The 27828-nt window shown below is 33.5% G+C and overlaps 1 protein-coding gene across 2 annotated transcripts in view; it reads left to right on the forward strand.

The window, feature by feature from the left end:
* LOC126883286 (uncharacterized) overlaps positions 1-27828 on the forward strand; it is a 366556-nt gene that overhangs the window by 15477 nt on the left and 323251 nt on the right. For both annotated transcript variants that reach the window (XM_050648632.1, XM_050648631.1), the window contains exon 2: positions 17439-17738. In XM_050648632.1, coding sequence (XP_050504589.1) covers positions 17439-17738 — 300 coding nt within the window. The remainder of the gene's footprint in view (positions 1-17438; positions 17739-27828) is intronic.

Below are 27828 nucleotides of genomic sequence, written 5' to 3' on the forward strand. Positions count from 1 at the left end.
TGATTTTACGAGACTCGCAGGATTCCACGACTCGCCTACGGCTCGCCCTGGAAACTTCCTACTCGTCTCGTAAAATATCACTTTCGGAACTTGTTACGTAAATTATTATAATTTTTATAGAAAAAATCGTTAAGAACAACATTGTAGATAATACAAAAACAAAGATAATGTCGTCAAACAGACCCATCTAAACCCAATAACGACTGAGTTATTGTTCTTTAAAGGATGGTTATCTTCGAAGAACCTCGAAATGGAGAACTTTCAATCTCAGGTAACTTGAATTTGATGCAATTTTTTGAGAAAACTTGACACGTATTTCAAAGACCATTAAAAAATCTTTCAAATCAGCTCCGACAAAAGTTTTTTGCGTAAGAACTGACTGACTTATGGCGAAAATAAAGTCGCTCTCTGCTTTTCTCTTTTTGAAATGTAAAAATTAAACCCTCGTCGTTACAATCGTAATATAAATTAATAGCTTTCCACTTGAAATTAACTTTAATTGGGTATAATTGATACGATCCATGTAATTCGACCGATTTGGAATGCTTAGTTTAGAAAAAATAGTTAATTAAATCGAAAATGACATTATTATAGTTAAAAAAAGTGCATTTTCCTTAAATAAACCTAAAAGTATTCATGATAGAGAAACAAAAAAAACGAAAACTTTCAGTAAAAGAAATTCTACAATTAATATTTGATACATTTTTTCACATTATTGGATTTATTTAAGAAAAATGCACTTTTTTTAAATTTTGAAAATGTCATTTTCGATTTAATCAACTATTTTTTCTAAACTAAGCATTCCAAACCGGTAAAATCACATGGATTGTATCAACTATACCTAAACAAAAGTTAATTTATGTATTTTAGTCATGTCAGTCAGTTCTTATGCAAAAATACTGTCGTTATAGCTTATTTGAAAGGATTTTTAATTAAATTTAAAAGATGTCTCTTAAGTTTTTCCATAAAAATTACACCACATTCGAGTTATTTGAGATTAAAAGTTCTCCATTTCGATGTTCTTCGAAAATAACCATCCTTTAAAGAACAATAACTCAGTCGTTGTTGGGTTTACATAGACTTTTGAGAAGCGAATCTCTTTGATTTTTTATTAGCTACAAATGTGTTGTTAATAATTTTTTCTAAAAAATTAAGTTTTTTTAAGTTATTCATGAAAAACGGTTATAAGACGTTAGTTTTTTCAATGAAAAATACATAGTTTAAATCGCGAATAACATGGAAAGTGTCAATTTTGTAAAAAAAAATTATAAAACAAAATTTACTCAAAATTCATCACTCTATTGATTTCCATAGTTAATTTGATTACAAAATTTTCATCCCCTAGATGGGGTTGTTTTCACCCCCAGGGCAACAGCACATTTCGGCATGGGGTAGATTTTGACAAAGATCCAAATTTTCAAGAAAATCGACCTTGGTTCTCAAAATTCCACGAGAAAATGGCTGTTCCTTGGACTACAGCTTTAAGCCACCGAAACAATATGGGTAAAAACTGTTTAAATGGCGTAAAGTTATAATAAAGTTACATTTATGTATAAAATTTTACGTAATGCTTGAACTTTTCCTTGATTTTATATCACAACAAAACTGCTGCTTAACAAAATAAACAGCTTCTGTGAAAAATGTGGACTAGAAATTAATACAAACCGATAAAAAGGGTTGATAAATACAAATACCTAGGAACCTGGATTTCAGAAAATATTCAGAAATACCTCTTATCAGTTTACAACGTTCTCCGTCTTCCGATACCCGTTCGTCATTCCTCTCTGTCCGCACATTGATCTACTTGCAGACCTCTTTCATCCATGGCTTTGTTTATTCCTGCCTGCCAACTTTTTCTCGGTCTACCTCTTGTTCTTCTACCTTGCGGTTTCCAGTTTTGTATTTGTTTTGGGATTCTGTCTTCGTGCATTCTTTGTACGCCAAACCATCGCAGTTGTATTTCATTGATTTCGTCATTTATTGTATGTGTGACCTTCATTATTTCTCGTATTAGTTCATTGCTGACATGTTCTCTTCTTGATCTTCCTGCAGCTCTTCTCCAGAAATCCATTTCGGTGACCTCTAACATTCGTTTTGCTTTTTCCTTCATAGGCAATACTTCGCAGCTGTCTTTTGCTTTCGTATTGCTTTCCTACCCCGAGTATTTCGTTCTTTAATGGCTCCGTCCAGTGTTCCATCATTCGTGATTTTCATACCCAGGTATTTATATTGGTTACATTAACTGATTGTTTCTCCTCCTTCTAGTATCAAGTCCTGCTGCATTCCACCGATATTCATATATTTAGTTTTTCTTATGTTGATCTCTAGTCCCCATTTCCTGTATTCCTCTATTACCTTTCTTGTCATGTAACATATATCATCGTAGTCTTGTGCTATTAGTATTTGGTCGTCTGCGAAACAAAGAGTATATAGTGTATGGTCATTTAGTGGGAGTCCCATGTTCTTGCATTTCCGTTTCCAATTTTTAAAAGCTTGTTCTAAATATATTTTAAAAAGTGTTGGAGAGAGGCAGCATCCTTGTTTGAGCCCTTCATTTGTCAGAAATTCTTCGGTGAGTTTGTTTCCTTGTTTAATTCTCGTGGTCGTGTTGTTATAAAAATTTTTAATTATTTTTATGATTTCTATGTTTATATTTGTATTCTTTAGTGCCTCCCATAACTTCACCAAAGGTACGCTGTCGTATGCTTTTTTCAGATCAATATATACGAAATGAATCTCTTGGTTAACTGCTGTTTCCTTTTCCATGACTTGTGTGATTGCAAAAAGGTGGTCAATTGTAGATCTTCCGGCTCTAAATCCTGCGTGTTCTTCTGCCTCCATTTCCTTGTATTCGCCTTCTATTCGGTTTTTTAAGATCCTTCCGTATATCTTGCTGATTGTTGGTGTAACGGAAATACCCCTGTAGTTATTACATTGTTTTCGATCTCCTTTTTTGTTTATGGCTGACATATACGATAATTTCCATTCTTGTGGGACTTCTTTGTTGTCGATGCATCTTTGTAGTAGTTTCCTTATGTGCTCGTAAAGTCTTGGAGTTCCGTTTTTTTATTAAATCGGCTGGAATCAGACAATAATTATTAAAAATCAGAAATAAGGAGCAGGATAAACAAGAAATGCGTTTGTAAAAATGAAAACAATGCTCAGCAATAAAGAACTTAGATTGAAACTAAGAGTAAGAGTTTTGAGATGCTACGTGTTTTTTATATTGCAATATGGACTTGAAAGCTGGACATTGAAGCAAGAACACATAAATAAGCTACAGTCCTTTTAAATGTGGTGTTATAGGAGGATGCTTAGAATGGCATGTACAATGTACACTGAAGAAAACTAACACGGCGATACTGCGAGAAATGGGCAAAGAATACGAAATAATAAACACAATAAAAATATCAAAGTTAGTGATGAGCGAGACTGGTCTTGGTCTTGCGGTCTTGGTCTTGCTCTTGCAGCAAGACCAAGACCAAGACCAAGACTAAGACCGCCTTTTGGTTACAAGACCAAGACCAAGACCAAGCTTACAAGAACAAGACCAAGACCAAGACCGAACCTTGCAAGACCACGCAAGACCAAGACCAACCTGCAAGACTCTTGCACTTTTTTGAGAAAAATTGGTTTTTATTATTTAACTTTATTTTTTAGTTCAATAAAATATACTGACATTGTAAGAAACCTTAAACAATATCGAATTTTTAAAATACATAATATTTTGGTTATATTTTTAAGTCGTTTTGATTAAGTCAAACGGTTTGCATTTTCTCAACCTTCAAAGTGTCCAGAAGGCAAGTTTTCAAACGGCGACAGTTCAAGGACAATTGAAATTACTTGCAAGACAAAAAATGTAATTATAGATAGGGTAATCCATTAAAAAAAAATGCAATTAAAAACGGTTTTTATGTACCAGTAGTTTTCGCTTTTTTGTCTAATAAAAATACTGACAATTATTTCAATTCTTTTCGCATAATCGAGGAAAAATGTAGGTCGTTAAATTTAAAATGAATACAAAAAATATCATAATAGATTTTGAAATGGGATTCACAATGCTGTGAAAGCATTGTGGCCTGAATAAAAAATAACTGGTTGTCGATTGTAATGTGTCAAGCTTGGTATCGCAAAATCCAAAGCTTAGGTTCAGTTTCTGAATATAATGACAAAAATTCCGATACTGGGAAATTTTTAAAATTATTTTTTGGATTAATTTTTTACAATCAACGAACGTTGGAAGTTGAATTATTTGTGAAAATCCCGGACGACAAACGTGTAAAGAATTTTACTGATTTCATAGTTGAAAACTATTTGGAAGAATCTAGGTTTTCCCCAGAAAGGGCCAGTAGCACAAATATAGTATGTGCCGCACTTGAAATGCATGCGCATCATTTCAGTGTGTTTTAAATTCTAGTTTTTACTACCCACATCCGAATATTTTCAACTTTTTAAATGTCATAATGGGTATTGAATCCAAAAATATGTGAACATAAAAAGTGCGAATAACTCGTGTTACGAGAGCAATGTAGTTTAAATAAAATTAAAGAACTGCAAGATAACAAATTACAGAATTAAGCGTTTAAACTCCCCATTAGGTTGTTATTATGTTATAGTATTAGGTCTATAAATAGGTATGGTAAATGTACGTATTTACTAAAAAGTATGTTTTAGTTAGTTTATAAAAAAAGTTAATTATATTAAATAATGATTAAATAGAGTAAAAAATATTTGATTTTTGTGTTCTCTTAAAAAAATTTAATTTATGTTCTTAAATTTGACCCTCGTAGGATAAATACTACAGTGTTCGAGTGAAAGAAGCAGATCATTATCTGTTAACAACCATAAACCGTTTATCCCTTTTCGTAAAATCCGTGAATTGAAGGTCCCCGACCATTTGTGGCACCTTTAAGAAGCTCTATTTCTTTAACATTTTATTAAAATACAGGGGCAATAAACAATAATCCAGACTCAAGACGTGGTCTGAACGCAGGCGGTAGGTATCGACAGCATGCAAAACACAACGTGACACAACCGAAGGCAGGCAATTGCAACAAGGGTTGTAAATGCAGGTTTTTCCTACTGATAAACATTACCATTATAAAAATATACTCTAATCTCTTTATATAGAGAGAAATAATTAGGTCATTAGGTGAATGTATAATGTTAAAATTGGTATCCGTTTGAAACTACATTCTACATTCTGTTAAAATTTTAAAGCAGAAAATATAGTTTCATTCTTCACATCTTTATTTATTTCAATGCACATTTTATTCGAAATTGTTTGGTTCAAATTATTACTACCAAAAAAGCAAGACTCTTGCAGCAAGACCAAGACCAAGAACAAGACTGCCTTTTAGCTGCAAGACCAAGACCAAGACCAAGTTTGCAAGAACAAGAACAAGACCAAGACCAAGACTAGCCTTGTCTTGGTCTTGTTCTTGTTTTGCTCATCACTAACAAAGTTATAATATTTGAGACACGAAATGAGGGACAAAGATATGAACTGCTAAGAATGATAATACAGGGACAGATAAGAGGAGAAAGGAGTATAGGAATAAGGAGAGTGTCCTGGTTGAATAATTTAAGCGACTGGTTTAAATGCAGTCCTAGGGAACTCTTCAGAGATAGTGAAGATAGCGATGATGATATCCAACATCCGATTGGGAAACGGCACTTAAAGAAGAAGATATCACAACAACCTAGAACTCCCTCACGATGTGGGTTGCAGGTTCTGAGAATAAAACCCAATTGGCTGATTTGTATATGGAATTTACCCAATATATTGTAGTGCCAACTAACATCACAGAGTTCAAATATTGATTTCGGGTTTTATTTTGGGCGTCCATGTACAGGGTGTTTCAAAATAAGTATTCCGTCTCTAGCATAGGTAAAAACTCAAAAATAATTGGGGTTTGCTTTATAAAAAAAATTTATAACTCCATCTATTTCCAAGATACAGGGCGTTGAAGAACAAACAATTTTACACATTTTTTACGATTTTGCCAAAACTACTTTCAACATTATAATCAAATTTTGTGGTTTTTAGAAGTAGTTATTGTGCTTTTTTTTGTCATTAAACTAAGAATTTTATATGTATTCATCAATGGCGAGCATACTGATAATGGTCTGAATTTTTTCTACGAAAAAATAGTACGATATTTCAAATTAAAAATCATTTTTGAATTCATCGTTCAATTTGTGACCAAATCTTACCTATCTTAACTTTTTTCCTATAACGCGCCGGTTTCATGCAAAAATGGGACATATTAACCCTTAAAAAGTATTCGAAATAAGTTTCTATACATTCATAATAAACTGCTCGTCAAAATATAGGGATATAGAAAATTATGCTCATTTTCATAGATGATATTTTCGTGAGCAGATTAACGGATTCCGCTAATTTTTTTTATTATTTTAGATTTTTTTTAATATTTTCACAGTTGTGCAAAGATTTACTGAAACTTTTTTTTGTAATTATACCGGGTAGAAGAAAAGAAATGTTTTCCTTATGTTAAGTTTGTGATACCCTGTAGGGAGAACGAAGTACAAATGTTAGTATACATCGAATTCTTATGCTTTGTGAACATTTTGTTTTTTGAATGTCCCTGGAATATCTTTGGAAACAAAGAAAAACTAAATTAACAATAGAAAAATAACAGTTAACAAAACTTTAAAAACAGAAAGGCACATAGGAACAGCTCTTATCGACACCTATAAGAGATATTTGTTGACCAGGTAAGCGGTATGCATTTAAACATTCCGTATATGTATTTGGAACCTAGGAGTTTTCTGTTGGTTTGTTGCAGCACGTGGTCATATTTTAACCAATAGGCGGCGAGCTTCCAAACGCATATACGGAATGTTATTCGGTGCCAAATTCATATACGGAATGTTAAATATTCGTACACCGAAAAAGATAAGTTTTTATTAGAGTCTGTTAAAAGGAGATTAATTTTAAAATACTTGTTACTGTATTATTAAATAAAAATAAAACAATTATAGTATTTGGAATGTTATTTGATGTGAAATTCATATACGGTATGTTAAATATTCGTAGAACAAAAATACGATTTTTATTAAAGCCAATTAAAACGAGACTGGTTTTTAATAGTATATTATGCAACGAGCATTTAATGATGGTCATTATGAAGCGAGTATAAGGGATACGAAACGAGCCGCCTAGCTGCGAGTCTCGTATAGAGTACGAGCTTCATAATTAAAATTAAATTCAAGTTATATACACGATTTTTTCTATGATCGTTCACAAAAAAAATATATATTCAAATTTATTAATTTTGTAACGCAAACAAATTAAGTAGTTTGTCAGTCTGACAGTTTGTTTACATATTGAGAACTGTCAAAGCGTACATATTTGACTCGCCATTGGTTACTGCGCGTGTGCCACCTTTATCCGCGAATGTCATATCGCGATTCTATTGGTTAAAAATCTGTATCTTATTGAAAATCTGTATCATAATGAAGTTCATTATGATACAGGTAGTGACATCATAATTGATATATTATAGTATGAGAATAGAAAAATTATTGTTAATGTATTATTAAAGATCCATAAGAAAAAAGGTTTTCCTGTAGTTGGCTGTATACCATATAATACAAAAAAATGAATAAAGTACTTTATAAAAGGTCTATATTTAAAATTCCTAAAATGGGCTACATCACAGAAATAGTTTTCTATTGGTTGACCAATCATCATCAGTGCTTTCCTAAAATGAATATAACCTTATAAAATGGTGCAAAGGTTTTAAAATTTTGACTACGGTTAAAAAAGTTGTACGTTTCACGTGATCTTACATGCTAACCACCAAAATATTTGTAATTATGTATTATATGTAAATAAAATTTGTAATATTTGTGTATTTTCATTTAAATTTGAATTAACTTATTTACACGAGGAAGGCAAATAGTCCCAACTCTAGTTATTTTGCCTTTTATCGCGATAGAAAAGAGGTTTGCTTTAATGAGTGCAAAAACTGGAGCCTAGTAGTGTTCGTCAAAAGTAAGAGAAGCGAGTGCCTCTACAATCAATGGCTCGCAAGTTGTTCTACAATCAACAGCTCGTAAGTTGCTATTCAACCAACGGCTCGCTAGTTTGCCGGTGTAAAAGCCTAGCTTGTAAGGCCTTTTTTGTGTATGGACTTGGTGCAGTATTAAATGCAGCTGAGGGCCCTCTTGAAGACCAAATGCGGGGATTGAATTGGTAAGTGGACCTCTTTGCGCCTCATTTAATTCATCATTTTATTCTTTTTTGCTTAAGTTTAAGTTTTTTATTGAACCGGTATTAAGAGCAAACGGTAAAACGGTAAAAAATTGAAAAACGGTATTAAGAGCATCAGGCATACCTCTAGGAGTTTGAACTTTACCTTCTAATAATAACTGAGAAAAGATATCAGCTCCAAGCAATAAGTCCACCTTACCAGATAGATGAAACCGAGGATCTGCCAACTTTAAATTAGCAATATAAGACCAATGCTCAACATCCAAACTGACAACGGGTAGGTCCTCACAAATTTTTGGCAACAAAAACGCCTCACAATTAAAAATAGGATCCACTCTATCCACAGGTTTTATCTGAAGATCAACTCGACCAACCACTGTACTTTTTATAGCACCAATACCTTGTACCAATAAGGTAGCAGAAGAATGTCTAATACCTAACTGACGAATACAAGACTGAGATACAAAAGAGGTCATGCTGCCCCCATCAATGAAAGCTCGAACAGGTTGATACAATCCACAACCATCCATAATTTCTACCACAGCAGTAGCTAACAAAACGCTCGAGTTTTTTGAGGCAACACTACCTAATGATGCAGCGTGTGAGCTCAATGTTCCAGTATTAACCTGAGCATCAGAAGAAGCAGTAGTCGGAGCGGCAGCAACAAAAGTAGCGCCGTGAGTGGCACTTTCAGAACTTTTAAAATGTAAAAGACTATGGTGGGATGAATTACAATGACCACAACGAGAGGTGACACTACAACTACGAGAATCGTGTTTTTCTAAACATTTAAAACAAAGATCGCACATTTTGGTCACTTCGAACGTGGATATTGTTTTTTGAGGTGTTTTGATAGTCAGTTTTTTAAAGAATTTAAACTTTATTGCTTTTATAATTAATTGTTCAATTATTGTTGGGGTGGCTTGTTTTTCCTCGCTTGTATACAATATTGCTTGTTAACAATTAATTTTGAATAATATAATAAAATTTGCATTTTGAAATAACGCCCAAAAAACATTGCGTACAGTTTTTGCTTCTTTTCTTGTTTAGCAGGTAATGTTGACCTTGAATGAATTTACAGGTACATAGAATTTTGTAAGTTTCGAATTTTAAAGTCAGTTTGCGGCCGCTTGATAAGAATTCTTGTTTTTTGATAAATTATTAAATTCAATTGTTTAGGTCATTAAACTTGTAAAATATTAGCTATTTGAATTTAATTATAGTTAAAATTGCGTTCTCTTTATGCCAGTGGCAGCTTGACCAGGGGATCGTTGATTATTTATATTTTTAATTTTATCGTTGATTACGTTAAATAAATTTTTATTCTTTTTTCTCCACAATGGCTGACAAATTGAAAAAATATACCTTTCAAAGGAGAATGGCAATGAACGATTTAGAAACGGTATTGTCTTTATCCAATTCTGCTCTTACAGAGGTTCATAAGCAGTCGCTTTTTCGTGTTAGGAACTCAGAATTAGACGATGTTTTGGAGAGTTTTAATAAAAATCATCAAAACATCGTTACAAATCTTTTGAACTCTGAACCTATGGATAGTATGGATGCTCAATTAGATTCTTAGGACATTATTCGTTCCCAATTTTTGAATGATTATTATCAGATCAAGGCTAATTTCGCGGATCTCTTTGAAGATGATGATAATAGTCAAAAGAATGAGGAAAATATCGCCGCTTCGAATGCAGTACAACCTCCTAGTAATGTTCGCTTGCCGCAGTTAGAATTAGTTAAATTTTCCGGTGATTTTACGTCAGCAATTACTTTTTTTGACTTGTTCGATGCGCTTGTGCACCGTAGACCTAACGTTGATGATACGGAAAAATTAACGTATTTGATTCAAAGTTTAGAAGGGCCTCCTTTAAGGTTAGCTAAATCCTTGCCTTTAGCTAGAGAAAATTATGTTAGGATTTATGATAAATTAAAAAATAGGTATTTAAATAAACGTTTGCGTGCAATGGCACATTGGTGCAAAATTGAAGAAGCTCCCGCAACTATGTTTAAGAATTCTGATAGTTATAGTAATTTAATTGATACCTTTTCGGAAAATTTATCAGCTTTAGAAAATTTGGGTTATAAAATTTCGGATTTTGTGTTAGCTTACAAAATTCTCACCAAGCTTGACAAGGAGACTCACCAACGTTCTGAATTATTACATGGGTCTAGTGAAATGCCTACGTTTATTCAATTATCTGATTTCCTAGAAAGTCAATGCATTTCGTTTGACTCATCCTTGTTGTCGCCTTGTTCTCCCAAGGATTCTAATAGAAAAAATAAATCGCCTTCTAAACACAATGCAAATAAAAATGGTTCTAAAGTCAATAATCGCTATAGTTTTTTTTCGAAGCCTAATGCGACGACTTGTTTGTTATGTTCTGCCGATCACCATTTAAAAGATTGTTCTTTATTTTTAAATAAATCTCCTTATGAACGGTACAACGCTTGTAAGAGAATGCGTCTTTGTTTTAAATGTTTAGAAAAACACGATTCTCGTAGTTGTAGTGTCACCTCTCGTTGTGGTCATTGTAATTCATCCCACCATAGTCTTTTACATTTTAAAAGTTCTGAAAGTGCCACTCACGGCGCTACTTTTGTTGCTGCCGCTCCGACTACTGCTTCTTCTGATGCTCAGGTTAATACTGGAACATTGAGCTCACACGCTGCATCATTAGGTAGTGTTGCCTCAAAAAACTCGAGCGTTTTGTTAGCTACTGCTGTGGTAGAAATTATGGATGGTTGTGGATTGTATCAACCTGTTCGAGCTTTAATTGATGGGGGCAGCATGACCTCTTTTGTATCTCAGTCTTGTATTCGTCAGTTAGGTATTAGACATTCTTCTGCTACCTTATTGGTACAAGGTATTGGTGCTATAAAAAGTACAGTGGTTGGTCGAGTTGATCTTCAGATAAAACCTGTGGATAGAGTGGATCCTATTTTTAATTGTGAGGCGTTTTTGTTGCCAAAAATTTGTGAGGACCTACCCGTTGTCAGTTTGGATGTTGAGCATTGGTCTTATATTGCTAATTTAAAGTTGGCAGATCCTCGGTTTCATCTATCTGGTAAGGTGGACTTATTGCTTGGAGCTGATATCTTTTCTCAGTTATTATTAGAAGGTAAAGTTCAAACTCCTAGAGATATGCCTGATACTCTTAATACCGTTTTTGGCTATGTTCTTATGGGTCCCTGTAGTTCGGTTGCTATGACATCTGCCACCTCGTTGTTTTGTCACGTGGATCAAATGGTTTCGTTGGAGGAGTCTGTAAAGCAGTTTTTGAGTTTAGAAACTGTTCCTGAAGTAGAATGTTCAGCTCCTGAAGATATTCTTTGTGAGAAAAATTTTGTTGAGAATGTTTGTCGAGACGGCTCTGGTCGTTATACCGTTGCTCTACCTTTCAGGGAATTATCTCCTGTTTTTCCAGGAATGTTTGAGTTAGCTGTAAATCGTTTTCTTTCCTTAGAAAAAAGGCTTTTGAAAAATCCTAGTGTTTATCAGGAATATTGTACCTTTATGAAAGATTATTTGGATTTGCATCATATGGAGCTTGTGTCAGAAACTTCTCGTCCATTATCTTGTTACTATATTCCTCACCATGCTGTATTAAAACCTGATAGTTTGACTACCAAGTTGCGAGTTGTATTTAATGCTTCTGCTCGAATTGGAAATCAGAATTCTCTTAATCAGTGCTTGTTTACTGGAAAGAAACTACAACAAGATATTTTAACTATTTTATTGGGTTTTCGACTTCATAAATATGTCTTATCCACGGATATTAAGCAGATGTATAGGCAGATACGAGTTGAGAAAAGTCATTGTGATTATCAGAGGATTGTTTTTAGATTCTCTCCTGATGAAGAGTTACAGGAATTTCGGTTATTAACAGTTACTATGGTGTATCATCAGCTCCTTTTCTTGCTTTAAGGACTTTGTTGCAGCTGAGTGAAGATGAAGGTAGAGAGTTTCCCCTTGCCGCTGAAGTTTTGCGTAGCAGTACTTATGTTGACGATATAGTGTGTGGTGGTGATACCTTAGAAATTGCGCTAGATCTTCGGAATGAGTTGATATCCTTGTTATCTCGAGGTCAGTTTGAATTGCGTAAGTGGTCGAGCAATGATATGCGATTATTAGAAGGTCTACCGGAGTCGCATATTGGTAAGAAACCTATTTCCTTTGATGATAATAGTTGTTCGTCACCTCTAAAAATCCTTGGACTTGTATGGAATGCACAGTTGGATTGTTTTTCTTTTGAAGTGACAGCTCTGGACAAATCTTGTACTAAGAGAAGTATGTTGTCTGAATTGGCCCGAGTGTTTGATCCTGTAGGGTTTCTAGCTCCCATGACTTTATTCACGAAGCACCTTATCCAACGTTTATGGTTGTCCGGAATCGACTGGGATGACCCTCCTCCAGACTCAATTTGTAAAGTTTGGAACCAGTATAAGGAACAACTGTTATCCCTTGCACAGCTTGAAATACCTAGGTGCATGTTCGTGTCCAGGTATATTTGTTGTGAGGTACATGGGTTTTGTGACAGTAGTGAAAAGGGATATGCTGCTGTTATTTATTTGCGTTTTGTTCTACCAGATGGTCAGGTTTGTGTCTTTTTTGTTTGCGCGAAGTCAAAAGTGGCTCCCATAAGAACTGTAAACATTCCACGTTTGGAGCTGTCCGCTGCAGTTCTACTATCTAAACTCATGCAGTTTGTAGTCAGAGTATTAGATCCTAAACTTAAAATCGCAAAATTTGTAGCTTGGTCCGATTCTCAGGTAGCTCTAAGTTGGATAAAATCCTCTCCTCATCGTTGGAAAACTTTTGTTTCTAACCGGGTTTCATATATACAGGAACGCCTTTCTCCTAATAGTTGGTTTTATGTTCCTTCTGCTCAGAATCCCGCTTATTTGGCTTCCAGAGGTGTTTTACCTGCTCTAATGTTGGAGCAATCTCATTGGTTTGCAGGTCCTGAGTTTTTGTATAACACCGATCCCATTCCAGACGCTTCCCGTTGCTTTTCTGAGTGTGCTGAAATGCTTGATGAGGAGCGTACGGTAACTTTGGCTTGTGTTAATGATGATAATTTTCTTGAGAATCTATTGAATGACATTTCCGATTTCTCGTTTATACGACGACTTATAGCTTGGATCTTGAGGTTTGCTTGGAATTCAAAATTCCCCAGTGATAAGAGAGAAGGTCCCTAAAGTTCAAAGGAACTTTATGAGTCGTTGATTATGCTAGTTAAATATACTCAACATCGATATTTTGAAAAGGAGTTTGAGGGAAATGTTTTTTCCAAACCTTTTCGAAGGTTGTCCTGCTTTATCGATGATCGGAGTATTATAGGAGTATTACGGGTTGGCAGTCGTCTTAGATATTTGTCTGTTTCGATTGATAAGAAATTTCCTTGCATCCTACCTCGCGAAAGTCGATTAACTTATTTGCTGATTGATTATTACCATAAACGATACTGTCATGCTGGGCTGCGTACAGTTAGTTTTTTGCTTGCCCAGTCATTTTGGATTTTGTCTCCTAAGCGTGCTATACGCTCGGTTTTGTCAAAATGTATACAGTGTTGGAGGCACAATCCTAGAAATTACCAACCTTCAATGGGTAACTTACCCCTAGTTAGAATTTCCCAGGTTAAACCCTTCCTGAATTTAGGTATGGATTTTGGTGGACCGTTTTATGTTTTGATGAATCGCTATCGAGGAGCTAAATCTTGTAAGGTGTATCTGTTCCTGTTTGTTTGCATGGCCACCAAAGCTCTTCATTTAGAATTAGCTAGTGATTTATCTAGTGAGACTTTTCTCTCTGCTTTGCAGCGTTTCATAGCTCGTCGTGGTAGGGTTGATAATTTATATTCTGATCGTGGCAGTAATTTTGTTGGCGCTGCTAAATACCTTAACCTCATGAAAAATGCTGCTTCAAATGAAAATATTTCCTTCCATTTTAATGCTGCATCTGCTGCCCACTTTGGCGGTTTATGGGAGGCGGGAATAAAGTCAGTAAAGACGCACCTAGCTCGCGTTATAGGTGATCAGATCTTGTCATATGAGGAACTAAACACGGTCGTAATTCAGATTGAATCGTATCTTAATTCTAGGCCCTTGACCCCTATAAGTTCTGATCCTAATGATTTGTCAGTTCTAACGCCGGGTCATTTTTTAAATCTAGAACCTCTTTAGGCTGTGTTTAAACCTCTTGTTGGAGCGTATATTCCTGCATCTCATTTGATGAGATGGAAGTTAATAAATCAAATGCACAAAACTTTTTTGGAACGCTGGGGCAAAGAATATTTGCATACTTTGCATCAGCGCAGTAAATGGACTTCATCCGATAATTTAAAACCTATCGAACTAGGAACGATGGTCCTTATAAAGGATGATAATATCCCTCCGTCGCAATGGCGTTTGGGACGAATATCCCAAGTATTTCCGGGACAGGATGGAATTATAAGAGTTGCGGATGTTAAGACCACAAAGGGAATTCTTCGACGCCCCCTGGTCAAGCTGTGTCCTCTGCCTATCTAAATAATTCCTTAGTTTTTTTATTGATCTTGTTGTTAGTATGATATTGTTTAATTTTTTTTTGGAATTTATTCCAAAGTGCCATAATTTAAGTTATTTTTTTTTGTTTATTAGCTTGTAATAGTTTTAAAATGCACCATTCAAAGCTGCATTTTGGTGGGGGAGAATGTTGTATTTTCATTTAAATTTGAATTAACTTATTTACACGAAGAAGGCAAATAGTCCCAACTCTAGTTATTTTGCCTTTTATCGCGATAGAAAAGAGGTTTGCTTTAATGAGTGCAAAAACTGGAGCCTAGTAGTGTTCGTCAAAAGTAAGAGAAGCGAGTGCCTCTACAATCAATGGCTCGCAAGTTGTTCTACAATCAACAGCTCGTAAGTTGCTATTCAACCAACGGCTCGCTAGTTTGCCGGTGTAAAAGCCTAGCTTGTAAGGCCTTTTTTGTGTATGGACTTGGTGCAGTGTTAAATGCAGCTGAGGGCCCTCTTGAAGACCAAATGCGGGGATTGAATTGGTAAGTGGACCTCTTTGCGCCTCATTTAATTCATCATTTTATTCTTTTTTGCTTAAGTTTAAGTTTTTTATTGAACCGGTGTCAGAACTCCTTTAGAAAACAAAGAATCAGCCCCTATTTGAGATCCTAACATCAAAGATCGCACAAATATTATATTTTGGTGGTTAGCATGGTAAGGTTATGTGAGTATAACCTACAACTTTTTTTAAACCTAGTCAAAATTTTAAAACCTTTGCATGATTTTTTCAGGTTATATTCATTTTAGGAAAGCACTGATGATGATTGGTCAACCAATCGAAAACTAGTTCTGTGATGTAGCCCTTTTTAGGAATTTTAAATAAAGACTTTTTATAAAGGACTTTATTCGTTTTTTTGTATTATATGGTATACAGCCAACTACAGGAAAAGCTTCTTTCTTGTGGATCTTTAATAATACCTACATTAACAATAATTTTTCTATTCTCACACTAAAATATATCAATTATGATGTCACTACCTGTATCATAATGAACTTCATTATGATACAGATTTTCATTAGCATACAGATTTTTAACCAATAGAATCGCGATATGACATTCGCGATAAAGGTAGCACACGCGCAGTAACCAATGGCGAATCAAATACATACTCTTTGACAGTTCTCAATATGTAAACAAACTGTCAGACTGACAAACTACTTAATTTGTTTGCGTTACAAAATTAATAAATTTGAATATATTTTTTTGTGAATGATCATAGAAAAAATCGTGTATACAACTTGCATTTAATTATCATTATGAAGCTCGTACTCTATACGAAACTCGCCGCTAGGCGGCTCGTTTCGTATCCCTTACTCGCTTCATAATGACCATCATTAAATGCTCGTTGCATAATATACTATTAAAAATCAGTCCCATTTTAATTAGCTTTAATAAAAATCGTCTTTTTGTTCTACGAATATTTAACATACCGTATATAAATTTCTCACCAAATAACATTCCAAATACTATAATTGTTTTATTTTTATTTAATAATACAGTAAACAGTATTTTCAAATTAATCTTCTTTTAACAGACCCTAATAAAAACTTATCTTTTTTGGTGTACGAATATTTAACATTCTGTATATGAATTTGGCACCGAATAACATTCCGTATATGCCTTTGGAACCTCGCCGCCTATTGGTTAAAATATGACCGCGTGCTGCAACGAACCAATAGACAACTCCTAGGTTCCAAATACATGTACGGAATGTTTAGATGCAAGCGGCATGCATGGCCAGAAAGACGAGATTGCCTTTAATTTTTTGTGGTGAAATTTCCATGGGAATAAGTACGGAGTTGGTGTCTACGTGGAGTATTTTTAAATAGCGAGAGATACATTACAAAGATTTTTTTCTTTAAACACTCTGTTCCTTTCGCACTTTATGTAGGAAATAATTTCATTTTAGTGGTATGATAAGACATGTCCTCATCACGTATCGCATGTCATCAGTTAAAACACATTATTAAAGAGTAAAACCTTCTAATTTCTTTGTTATTAAAGATTCAGAGACAGTAAAAAAAATAAAATATTCTTAAAATATGAAACTGCAACATAATATCGATGTATGTGCTTTGTGCCTTTTCCTACCTACAAGGTGTCTCAAAACTTTTATTTCGGTTAAATCACATGTTAAACTACAAAACTATCTATTTTATTTGTTCCTAAAGATATCAGGGATGTTAAAGAGACAAATTGTTCACAAAACATAAGACTACAATTCGATTCTGATGTATACTCACATTTGTATCTCGTTTTCCCCCCAGGGTGTCTCAAATTTAACATATGAAAAACATTTCTTTTCTTCCACCCGGTAAAAGTACAAAAATGAAGTCTAATAAACCTTTACACATTTGTGTAAATAGTAAAAAAAATCTAGAATAATAAAAAAATTAGAGATATATGTTAATCTGTTCACGAAAACATCAATTATCAAAATGAGTAAAATTTTCCATAAGCATAAACTTTTAAAAAGTTTATAAAACTTGTGTAAAAGCTTTTGTTGCTTCAACACCCCGTATACCTAAATAATGTGTCAAAAATTCAGTTTTTTGTTTTACGATACAAGTATATATGTATAGAATGTCTAGATATGTATAGAAATATTTTGTAATACTCAATATTTTCCGACAGGATGCGTTTCTGCACCACTGCGACCTTTGTGGTGTTAGCAGCGCTGTGCAATATTGCAATATCGTCGAACGACATCTGGTGGCGTGCCGGTAGAATGACCGGATTATTGCTGAACAAGTGTTTCTGGACCGATGATGGCAATCCACTGGAACATCCAGAACGAATGGTGATCATTCTCAAGGAATGCTTGAAAAAGCGAGGATTGAAAATGCTCGAATGGGCCGTCGGAGAGGATGTTATTGAAGTCGTTGATGGGGTGAAATTGGTTAGATATCGAGAAAAGAATAGTACAGAAGAAAGGTAAGAAAATGAATGTAGAACAAACTATGTATTCATTATTTGTAAATAATTGTCAAATTATTTAATAAATTTAAATTTAAAAATGTATAAACATTTTCAATTTCGTTGCAACACAAAAATGCAACAGCATTATATTCTAGTTCAATCAGAGAGTGCAGGAAGAGTCTATACCGGTTTTGGGGCTTTTTTGCCTTTCATCAGTAGACACATATCCTCATCTCTCTGATCGAAGTATAATACATCGACGCGTGCCGTCTCGGATTGGAACGAACAAAATGGCTGGGGTGTCGTAGCGACATCTGCTAAGAAACAAACTAAGTTCTCAATCTAATAATACATAAACCTACACAATAAACAATCTAATAATAAATAAATATCGTTCTACATACCACCAGATTGAAAACAGTGGGAAAATTCTCTGGTAACCACATCCGAGGCTTTTAAAAATTATAAGCCATGCGGGTGCCAAGATCATCAGAAGATGACGGAATTTTAAAATTTGTAATTCACGTACTAACGAGAAGATTTCCTACGTACCTCAAAAAATGGGGTGTTCCACTGTTTTCAATCTGGTGGTATGTAGAACGATATTTATTTATTATTAGATTGTTTATTGTGTAGATTTATGTATTATTAGATTGAGAACTTAGTTTGTTTTTTAGCAGATGTCGCTACGACACCCCAGCCATTTCGTTCGTTGCAATCTGGGACGGCACGCGTCGAAGTATCCTAGTTCGATCAGAGAGAAGGGAATATTAGTTCAGAGAAATAAGGAAAAAAATATCATGTTGGTGACACATCCTCCTCCAGGCCGAAACCAAGTAGTATGGACATCTCTAATAATAACCGATATGTTTCCTGCAGTCGATTTTGATGATATACATAGTATAGTTATAAACAAATGAAGATCAAAAAAAACGGTAAATTTTCGCTTTTTTCGTCTATTACCAAAAAGTTAAACATTTCAAACAAATTTGAGAGTAAGAAACTTATAAATCGTATAAAAATCTTTAATATGGCGTTCTTTTAATATGTCTGTCCTTATTGGTTGCTTATAAAGTTGCAAAATAAATCATAAATTTTGAGTTTTTATAAATATTTATAACTTATGTAAAAATTAACTTAGAACCTTCTTATTAAACGGAATGCTGAGACTTCTGGTGCTTAGATCACGCCCTAAATTTCAAAGCAATTGGTCAAATAGTTTAAAAGTTATTTAATTTGTTTATCCCAAATTAATTTTTTTTTCGCAACACTATAAGGCAGAAAATGATGAAGTTACAGTAATACTTTGGATAGTTTATGAAAAAAGAAGATTTACACTATTAATTTAATTAAAAAAAATGACAAGAAATAATTCTAAATATTGCAAAATTATTTTGCAAGACCATGTGAATTAAGAAATGGGGGGGGGGGGGGGGGCTAACTTCGTCCCTAATTGTCCTAGGAAAATTGTTTTTCTTTCTAAATATGTGTAAAAATTCAGGCTTTCTAAATATGAAAAAATAATTTTTCTACGGGTAACGATTAAACGATTAAAAAGTTATTCTAATTGTTTATAAGTAAGCAAAAAATCGTCATGTTCTTGCAAAATAATTTTAACATTGTATAAAATTACTTTTTTGCCATTTTTTTTTAACTAAGTTAATAGTATAAATGTTCTTCTTTCATAAACTGTCCGAAATATTACTGTAACCTCATAATTTTCAGACTTATTATGTTGCAGAAAAAATGAATTTGGGATAAATAAATAAAATAACTTTTAAACTATTTGACCAATTGCTTTGAAATTTAAAATATAATTTGAGGACAAGAAGTCTCAGCATTCCGTGTAATAAGAAGGTTCTAGCTTAATTTTTACATAAGTTATGAACATTTATAAAATCTCAAAATTTATGACCTATTTTGCAATTTTCTAAGCAACAAATAAGGATAGACATATCAGCGAACGTCGAATTGAAGTTTTTTATATGATTTATGAGTTTCTTATTCTCAAATTTGTTTAGAATGCTTCACTTTTAGTAATAGACGAAAAAAGCGAAAATTTACCGTTTTTTGATCTTCATTTGTTTATAACTATGTATATCATCAAAATCGGCTACAGGAAACATATAGATTATTAATATACAGAGTTGGGATAAAGTATGGAACCAAGCAAATATCTTTGAAAAGAAAAGAACAATATTTATGAAACTTTGCATGCAAGTACAGTGACGCAAAAGGCGTCTGATGCCATATTTTTTGTTATTACTCCACTTCCGGTTTCACCGGAAATACCCTTAACTTATTTACTTTAAATGGGCACCCTGTATATTTTTGCATATTTTAAAAGAACTTGTTATTTTTAATTCATACATACCAAGTTTCGAAGAAAAAACTATTAAAACAAGAAGTAAATCTCTTACTGTTAAAAAATAGGTTAATTTATTTACGTTAAACCCAATGATATTAAAAAAAAATAATTTCAAATGTTAAAAATGCTTGCCGGTTCAACCTCCTTACAACGTGCAAGCCTATAAATAAATTCGTGAGTCACTCTTTGCAAGATTTCTCCACGTATTAGTTCACATTCATCTATTATTCTTTGTCTCAAATCCTGCAAGTATGTTGGTCGCCTAACGTAAACACGTGATTTTAGATAACCCAAAGAAAAAATCTACGGGGTTGAGGTCCGGAGAACGAGCGGGCCACTCTATGAATCCTCTTCGTAAAATCCATCGATTTGGAAAATTTACCTCCAAAAAATGAATATTCACCCTAACCGATTTATCATTAATATTTTCAATATGATCTTTTTCACTTAAAGGAACCATTTTTAATACAACTTATTTCTGTCAACTAGTTCAGTAACGGTTTTACCTAGTATACCAAATTTCAAATAAGTCATGCAGTGCATGTAAACAACAATTTTAGTCTACAATATAGATGGTACTCGTTTATTTCCTACTACGTTGTATTAATACAAAAAATTATCTACAGACACTTTTTAACAAATTTTTTCTTCCAAATTTGGTATGTATGAATTAAAAATAACAAGTTCTTTGAAAGTCTGCAAAAATATACAGGGTTGTCCCATTTAAATTAAATAAGTTAAAGGTATTTCCGGTGAAACCGGAAGCGGGTAGGGTTAGTAACAAAAAATATGGCATCAGATGCTTTTTGCATCACTGTACTTGCGTGCAAAGTTTCATAAATATTGTTCTTTTCGTTTCAAAGATACAGTGGGTGATCATATTATTAGAGCCACCTAGTAAAATTCAATGTTTTAGAGGAAGGGTATATAATTGAGCTGTATCATATTAGTCCTGTCGCCAGGGGGGGTACAACGGCCTCGTTAATTCAGATGGACTTACCCAAGTTTTTTTATGTATTTTGACCCGTAGAACACGATTTTTTTGGGGTAACAGTTGATCCGGATGTCGATAAGATTGTTATAGACCAAGAACTTGAGGAATCAAATAACAGCGATTTTTGGCAAAACAAAACAATATTTTGTATTTTTTGGGTCATTTTAAGCAAAAAATATTTCTACAAGTTTTTTTAGTAGGATGCACAGTTTTCGAGATAAACGCGGTTGAACTTTCAAAAAATCGAAAAACTGCAATTTTTAAACCCGAATAACTTTTGATTAAAAAATAAATAGCAAATTCTGCTTAGCGCCTTTGAAAGTTCAAGTCAATTATGTCGGTTTTGATTATTTGCATTGCTAAAAATTTATTGTGTTATTGTTAAACAAAGCTACAAACAACTAGTGCGTGAGTGATGTTTCTATGATCTCTCATTTAAAATCGAACGAGTAGGTAGAATAGGTTACTAGTGCAATCAAGACTATTTCTACGTTACATGCGGTAAAACGCATGTAAAAGCACGGGAAACCCTACGTGTTTATAGCTTTGTTAAACAATAAAAAAATAAATTATTACCAATGCAAATAATCAAAACCGATATAATTTGACTTAAACTTTCAAATGCGGTAAGCAGACTTGCTATTTTATTTTTTAATCAAAAGTTATTCGGGTTCAGAAATTGCAATTTTTCGATTTTTTAAAGTTCAACCGCGTTTATCTCGAAAACTGTGCATCCTACGAAAAAACTTGTAGAAATATTTTTTACTTAAAATGGCCCAAAAAATACAAAATATTGTTTTGTTTTGCCAAAAATCGCTGTTATTTGATTCCTCAAGTTCTTGGTCTATAACAATCTTATCGACATCCGGATCAACTGTTACCCAAAAATTCGTGTTCTACGGGTCAAAATACATAAAAAAAAACTTGGAGTAAGTCCATCTGAATTAACGAGGCCGTTGTACCCCCCCTGGCGACAGGACTATATATTAATGGATTTGTTTCCATTTGGCTGTTTTGATACACTGTATGGAAAGTGCAATAAATAGTCTGACAATAGTGGCAACACGCATGTGTGGCAATGCGTGACTCAGATGCCATTGTTTGTCAGTGCTGCCCAGCCTAGCTTACAACTCGTGTGCCTATTATTTTGTATTCTTGGTGTTGAGAGTTATAATAAACTTTGCGAGTTTCCATTGCTCTCTAGTGATAGACCGGTCTAGTCAGACTCAAAAATAGGAGTGAGCCTACAATAATTACCATCAAGCTGAAAATTGGCAGGATTGTTCAAAATACCATCATAAATGAAATCTAAAAAGTCCTCATAAATCCGACCCGTGCTAAAAATTTTGCGCGGGGTCAAAGGTCACCAAATATGGTTTTTTAGCGATTTTCAGCGAAACGGCAAGTTTTATCGTAAAATTAGCTTTAACAAAAAATGTAGGTTAGATAATTATCTATAATAAATATCTAATAGTTTTTTTGCTAAGAGCCACTGTTTTTGAGATACAACGATTCAAAGAGTTGAAAGACTTCTAATCGTCATAATATAATATGTATTAGTTGGTACACCAGGTATATACATCACTGAAGCTGTAATAGAAGTAAACATGATATTGTATCGGTCAACTTAACTAATATTACACATAATAATATAAGATTATAAATATGATAATGTTTCTACTATACAGCTTGCGGTCTACCAAGGGATGCAATGTATAAGCTGTATTATATTACAGTGCCAACAAAAAAATCTTTACAAAGTGAATGTAACGCGAAAATAATAAGAATTATTTGAATTTTACGGCTTAATCCCAACAAAAATAGTAAATTGATATGACAAAGTATTACCTTACAATAATACTTTTTATTTATGCGCCTTAGTTCAATTTGTAAAGATGGGTTTTGTCGGAATAAACACGTTCGTCGGCTAATCTAATCACCCTACCTATTATTTTCTCAGAAGGGTTTGAACATAATAATGAACGACAACTTTATTTGATGGCTATAATGATTTTACGAGAAATATTAGAGCTGCAGAACAACGTCGTAGAACTTCAGCAACATCTTCATCTTCTAATATTTTATTTGATCAATCTATGACAGTATCTACCACTCAACAGAAATTTTTTGCAAATACTCACAACAAATCTCGGTTTATTTCAATGCTGAAAGCTAAGTTTATTGCTGAAAATATATCTGTAAAGCAAGCTAATAATGATGCTGACGTAATGATAATTGAAACAGCCATAGAGCAATTATTCAACTTAACAAATACAACTATTGTTGTAGGTGAAGATGTAGACTTGCTCGTATTACTCACTGGTAGAACTCCACTCGAAAAAACTACCTTTTTTTTAAAACCTGTAAAAGCTCAAAACCAATCGGAAATATATTCATCCAAAAGTTTATCTACTTTTGCAAAATGTCAAAATCATATACTATTTTTACACGCAACTGGCTGTGATACGACATCTGCATTTTTCAGGAGGCGTTAAACGACTGTTTTAAAATGTTTGAAAAACAAGATTTACTTGAATGTGCTGAAGTTTTAAAAAAAACTAATTCAACTCCACAAGAAGTTATTTTCAACGGAATTAGCTTTCTTGTCTCTATGTATGGAGCGCCTAAGAAAACTACGTGCTTGATAAGTTTCGATATGCATGTTTTTTTAAAAGTACTCGAAACAAAAAACATGTGCAGTTATCTTGTCTTCCTCTAACCTCAGCGGCTGCTCATCAACATCTTTGTCGGGTATATTACCAAGTTCAAGTGTGGCTTGGTTATCTGCTAGATCCAAAAGACTGGGGATGGAAATTAGTCGACAGTTCATTAGAACCAATTCAAACTTTACTCCCCCTGCGCCGGAGAAACTCCTGAACACAATTTTTTGCAACTGTAAAAAGGGATGTAGCACTAAATGTGGTTGCAAAAAAGTTGGACTGTTTTGTTCGGTAGCATGCACTAATTGTCAAAACCGATCGTGCTCCAATGTTGAATCAACAACAATTGAGGATTAATTTGATTCTATCGAGGAGCCATGCGATGTGTCATTATTGGGACAATTTACTTGCACCCAGGATGAACAAGAAGAAGAAGAAGAAGGACAAGATGAAAAAGAAGAACAATAGAAAGAGGAAGAAGAACAATAAAAAGAAGAACAAGGGAAGCAGAAGTATTAGAAAATTATGAACCAGTTTGATAAATTTCCCTTTTTTTTCATTTATACCGCTTTATATAACTTTTATCATTTTTAACCCTTGCCAATATCAATTATTAAATAGCTTTAAACTAAACAGAATCATAACAGATCCGTGGAATAGGCCTACTGGGGAAACCACGTTAAAAAAAAACGCGTTAAGTACACTACCTCAAAGGTGGTGTGGAAACGTGTGCGCATATTATGACGATTACCACTTTTTGAATCGTTATATCTCAAAAACGGTGGCTCTCAGGAAAAAAAAGTAATAAGGAGTTTTTTATAGATAATTATCTAATCTACATTTTTTGTTAGAACTAATTTTACGATAAAACTTACCGTTTCGCTGAAAATCGCTAAAAACTATATTTGGTGACCTTTGACCCCGCGTAAAATTTTTAGCAGGGGTCGGATTTATGAGGACTTTTTAGATTTCATTTATGATGGTATTTTGAACAATCCTGCCAATTTTCAGCTTGATGGTAATTTTTGTAGCCTCGGATGCGTAAGTTGACCGGAGTATGATATTCTGACAGGCTCATACTATTTTTTGTGAATTTAGTAAAAATTGCGCGTTCGTTACACTAGTGGTCCCAGAACATCATGGGAAATCCAAAGACATCTCACCAAGGAAAATAGCAGAAATAAAAACTTTAATATTCAATACTAATCACTCAACCAGAAACATAGCATCCAGTTCAAAAGTTTCAAAGGCAACGTGGACCGTATAAAGAAAAAACTTACATACCATTATTAAAAAAAGTAAAATTTTCTGAGATGGCTCTAATAATATGATCACCCACTGTATTTGCTTGGTTCCGTACTTTATCCCAACCCAGTAGATGTCCATACTACTCAAAAAATTTGGTTTCGGCCTGTAGGGGGATGTGTCACGAGAAAAATCTTATTTCTCTGGACTATATGTGTCTATTGATGAAGGGCACAAAACCGGCATAGACTCTTCCTGCACTCTCTGATTGAACTAGAATATAATGCTGCAACATTTTAGGGTTGCAACGAAATTGAAAATGTTTATACATTTTTAATATTTAATTTATTTACTCTTTTTGAAGTATGTATGAAATCTTCTCGTTAGAGCTTTACCACGCTGAGCAGATGGGACGTGAATTACAAATTTTAAAATTCCCTCATCTTCTGATCGTCTTGGCACCCGCATGGCTTATAATTTTTAAAAGCCTCGGATGTTGTTACCAGATAAGTTTCCCATTGTTTTCAATCTGGTTGTATGTAGTACGATATTTATTGTCGGTTTATGTATTATTAGATTGAGAACTTAGTTTGTAATAAATTTAAATTTACAATAATAATTGAGTAATAATAAAATTATTCATTTTATGCAAAAAATTATAAGTGTACCAGATAAAGACTTTTCCAGCTTTTATTGTTAACATGTTCGAGAGAAATTCTAACATTCTAGTCTCATATCGGAGAAAATATAGCAATATTTTTTTATTTTACAAACATAGCCGCATCAAACTTTGAGGTTATTAGCGATATATACATATACATATACATGAGATAATTTACTTAGAGATATTAAATTTTGTTAGGTTTATTGATGTCTTTACGGAATTTTACCAACTGTTAAATTTTACAAGTTTTTCCTACGATGTAGTTGTAGTCCAGATGAATAAGGTTTTCGTCGGGACACTTGAGCAGCCAGGTTGCAAATGGGTTTTTTGGGTACTATATACCTAATACATTATAAATACAAAAATGCCCTTCACAGGTTGGACGAGAAATTTTATTTATTAACAAATAATGGTCAAAAATGGCAGTTTTTCGTTTAAATCGCTACAGGTAAAAAAAGATAATTATATAAATTATTTAGAATATCCGTATTTTAGTAAATCAGCCAAGGTTTAAAATGGCACTTTTTGAATTTTGGTCCGATCATTTTTTGCTTCGGAAATTGCAATAAAAGACTAAAATTTCAAAAATAACAAATGTGCTATAACTTTTGCGAAAATGGCCTTAAGACTTTCATATTGCACGAAAAGTTGAGTCAAATATTCCATATAATGCACAAAAACATTAAAAACGATTCGTCAATTAGTTTAAATTTTATTCAATTTGTTTATCGCAAAGAGTTTATTCAATTTGTTTTTCGCAATGTTATTGTTCAGAAAATAATAATGACAGCAATTCTGTAAAAACCACATGCAAGAAGAATAGTTACATTTTCAAAGTGTTGAAAAAAACATTAAAAAGTGGTTTTTATCACTCCGAAAAAAGTTTATTTTACTAAACTATTTTACTAGGGTCATTTTTGGCTTATAAACAATTTGAATATAGTATGATAAGATTGATCCAAAAGATGGCATAACCCAGACATCCAAAGTGAAAGTTCATCTACAACACCAAATTGTTCTATATGGTCCACATAATGTTCAGAAAAAAGTCACACCATTTTGAGCGTCGGGTTTGGGGTGGAGAGGGGGGAGAAATCAGTAAATTCGTAGTTTTTTGCGTTTTTCGTCAATATTTCTAAAACTATACCGTTTAGCATGAACAAACTTTTATACAAAAATGTTCTACATTAAATTTGAAATAAAAAAGTTCAATTCATAATCCTTATAAAATGAACGGTTCCAAAGTTACAGAGGTAGTATAGTATAATTGGTCCAAAAGAAGACCTAACCCAGACATCAAAAATAAAAGTTTTCCTCCAACACCAAATTGTTCTATATGGTCCACATATGGTTCAGTAAAAAGTTACACCAGCGTCCTGTTGGGGGGGGGGGGAGAAGTCATGTTCTACATAAAATTTAAAACAAAAAAGGTCCTATACATAATTGTTCTAAAATCAACGGTTCCAGAGTTACTGAGGGTGAAATGTGGAGGTTTTCGATACTTTTTATATTTTTTGGGCAATTGATGATGATTTTGGGTGGTGAGGTTGACGTTTCTTCAAGGGATTATCACTAACATACCATCGGCCACTGAAATAGCAAATTTGATTTATATAACCCAATCTTGTTAAAGAAAATCAGTAGGAAATTGCCCAAAAAATATAAAAAGTATCGAAAACCTCCACTTTTCACCCTCCGTAACTCTGGAACCGTTAATTTTATAACAATTATGTATGGGACCTTTTTTGTTTTAAATTTTATGTAGAACATTTTTGTGTAGAAAATTGTTTACGCCAAAGCATAGTTTTAGAAATATTGACGTAAACTTAAAGAAACTACTAATTTATCGACTTCTCCCCCATCTCCCCCCCAAACCGGACGCTCAAAATGGTGTAACTTTGTACTGAACAATATGTGGACCATATAGAACAACTTGGTGTTGGAGGAAAACTTTTACTTTGGATGTTTAGGTTAGGCCTTTTTTTGGACCAATATAATATACTACCTCCGTAACTTTGAAACCGTTCATTTTAGAAGTATTATGCATAGAGCCTTTTTTATTTAAAATTTAATGTAGAACATTTTTGTATAGAAGGTTGTTTATGCTAAATCGTATAGTTTTAGAAATATTTAAGAAAAACGTAAAAAACTACGAATTTTTCGATTTCTCCCCC

The sequence above is a fragment of the Diabrotica virgifera genome, chromosome 4, assembly GCF_917563875.1.
Source record: "Diabrotica virgifera virgifera chromosome 4, PGI_DIABVI_V3a".
Classification (NCBI taxonomy): Eukaryota; Metazoa; Arthropoda; class Insecta; order Coleoptera; family Chrysomelidae; genus Diabrotica; species Diabrotica virgifera.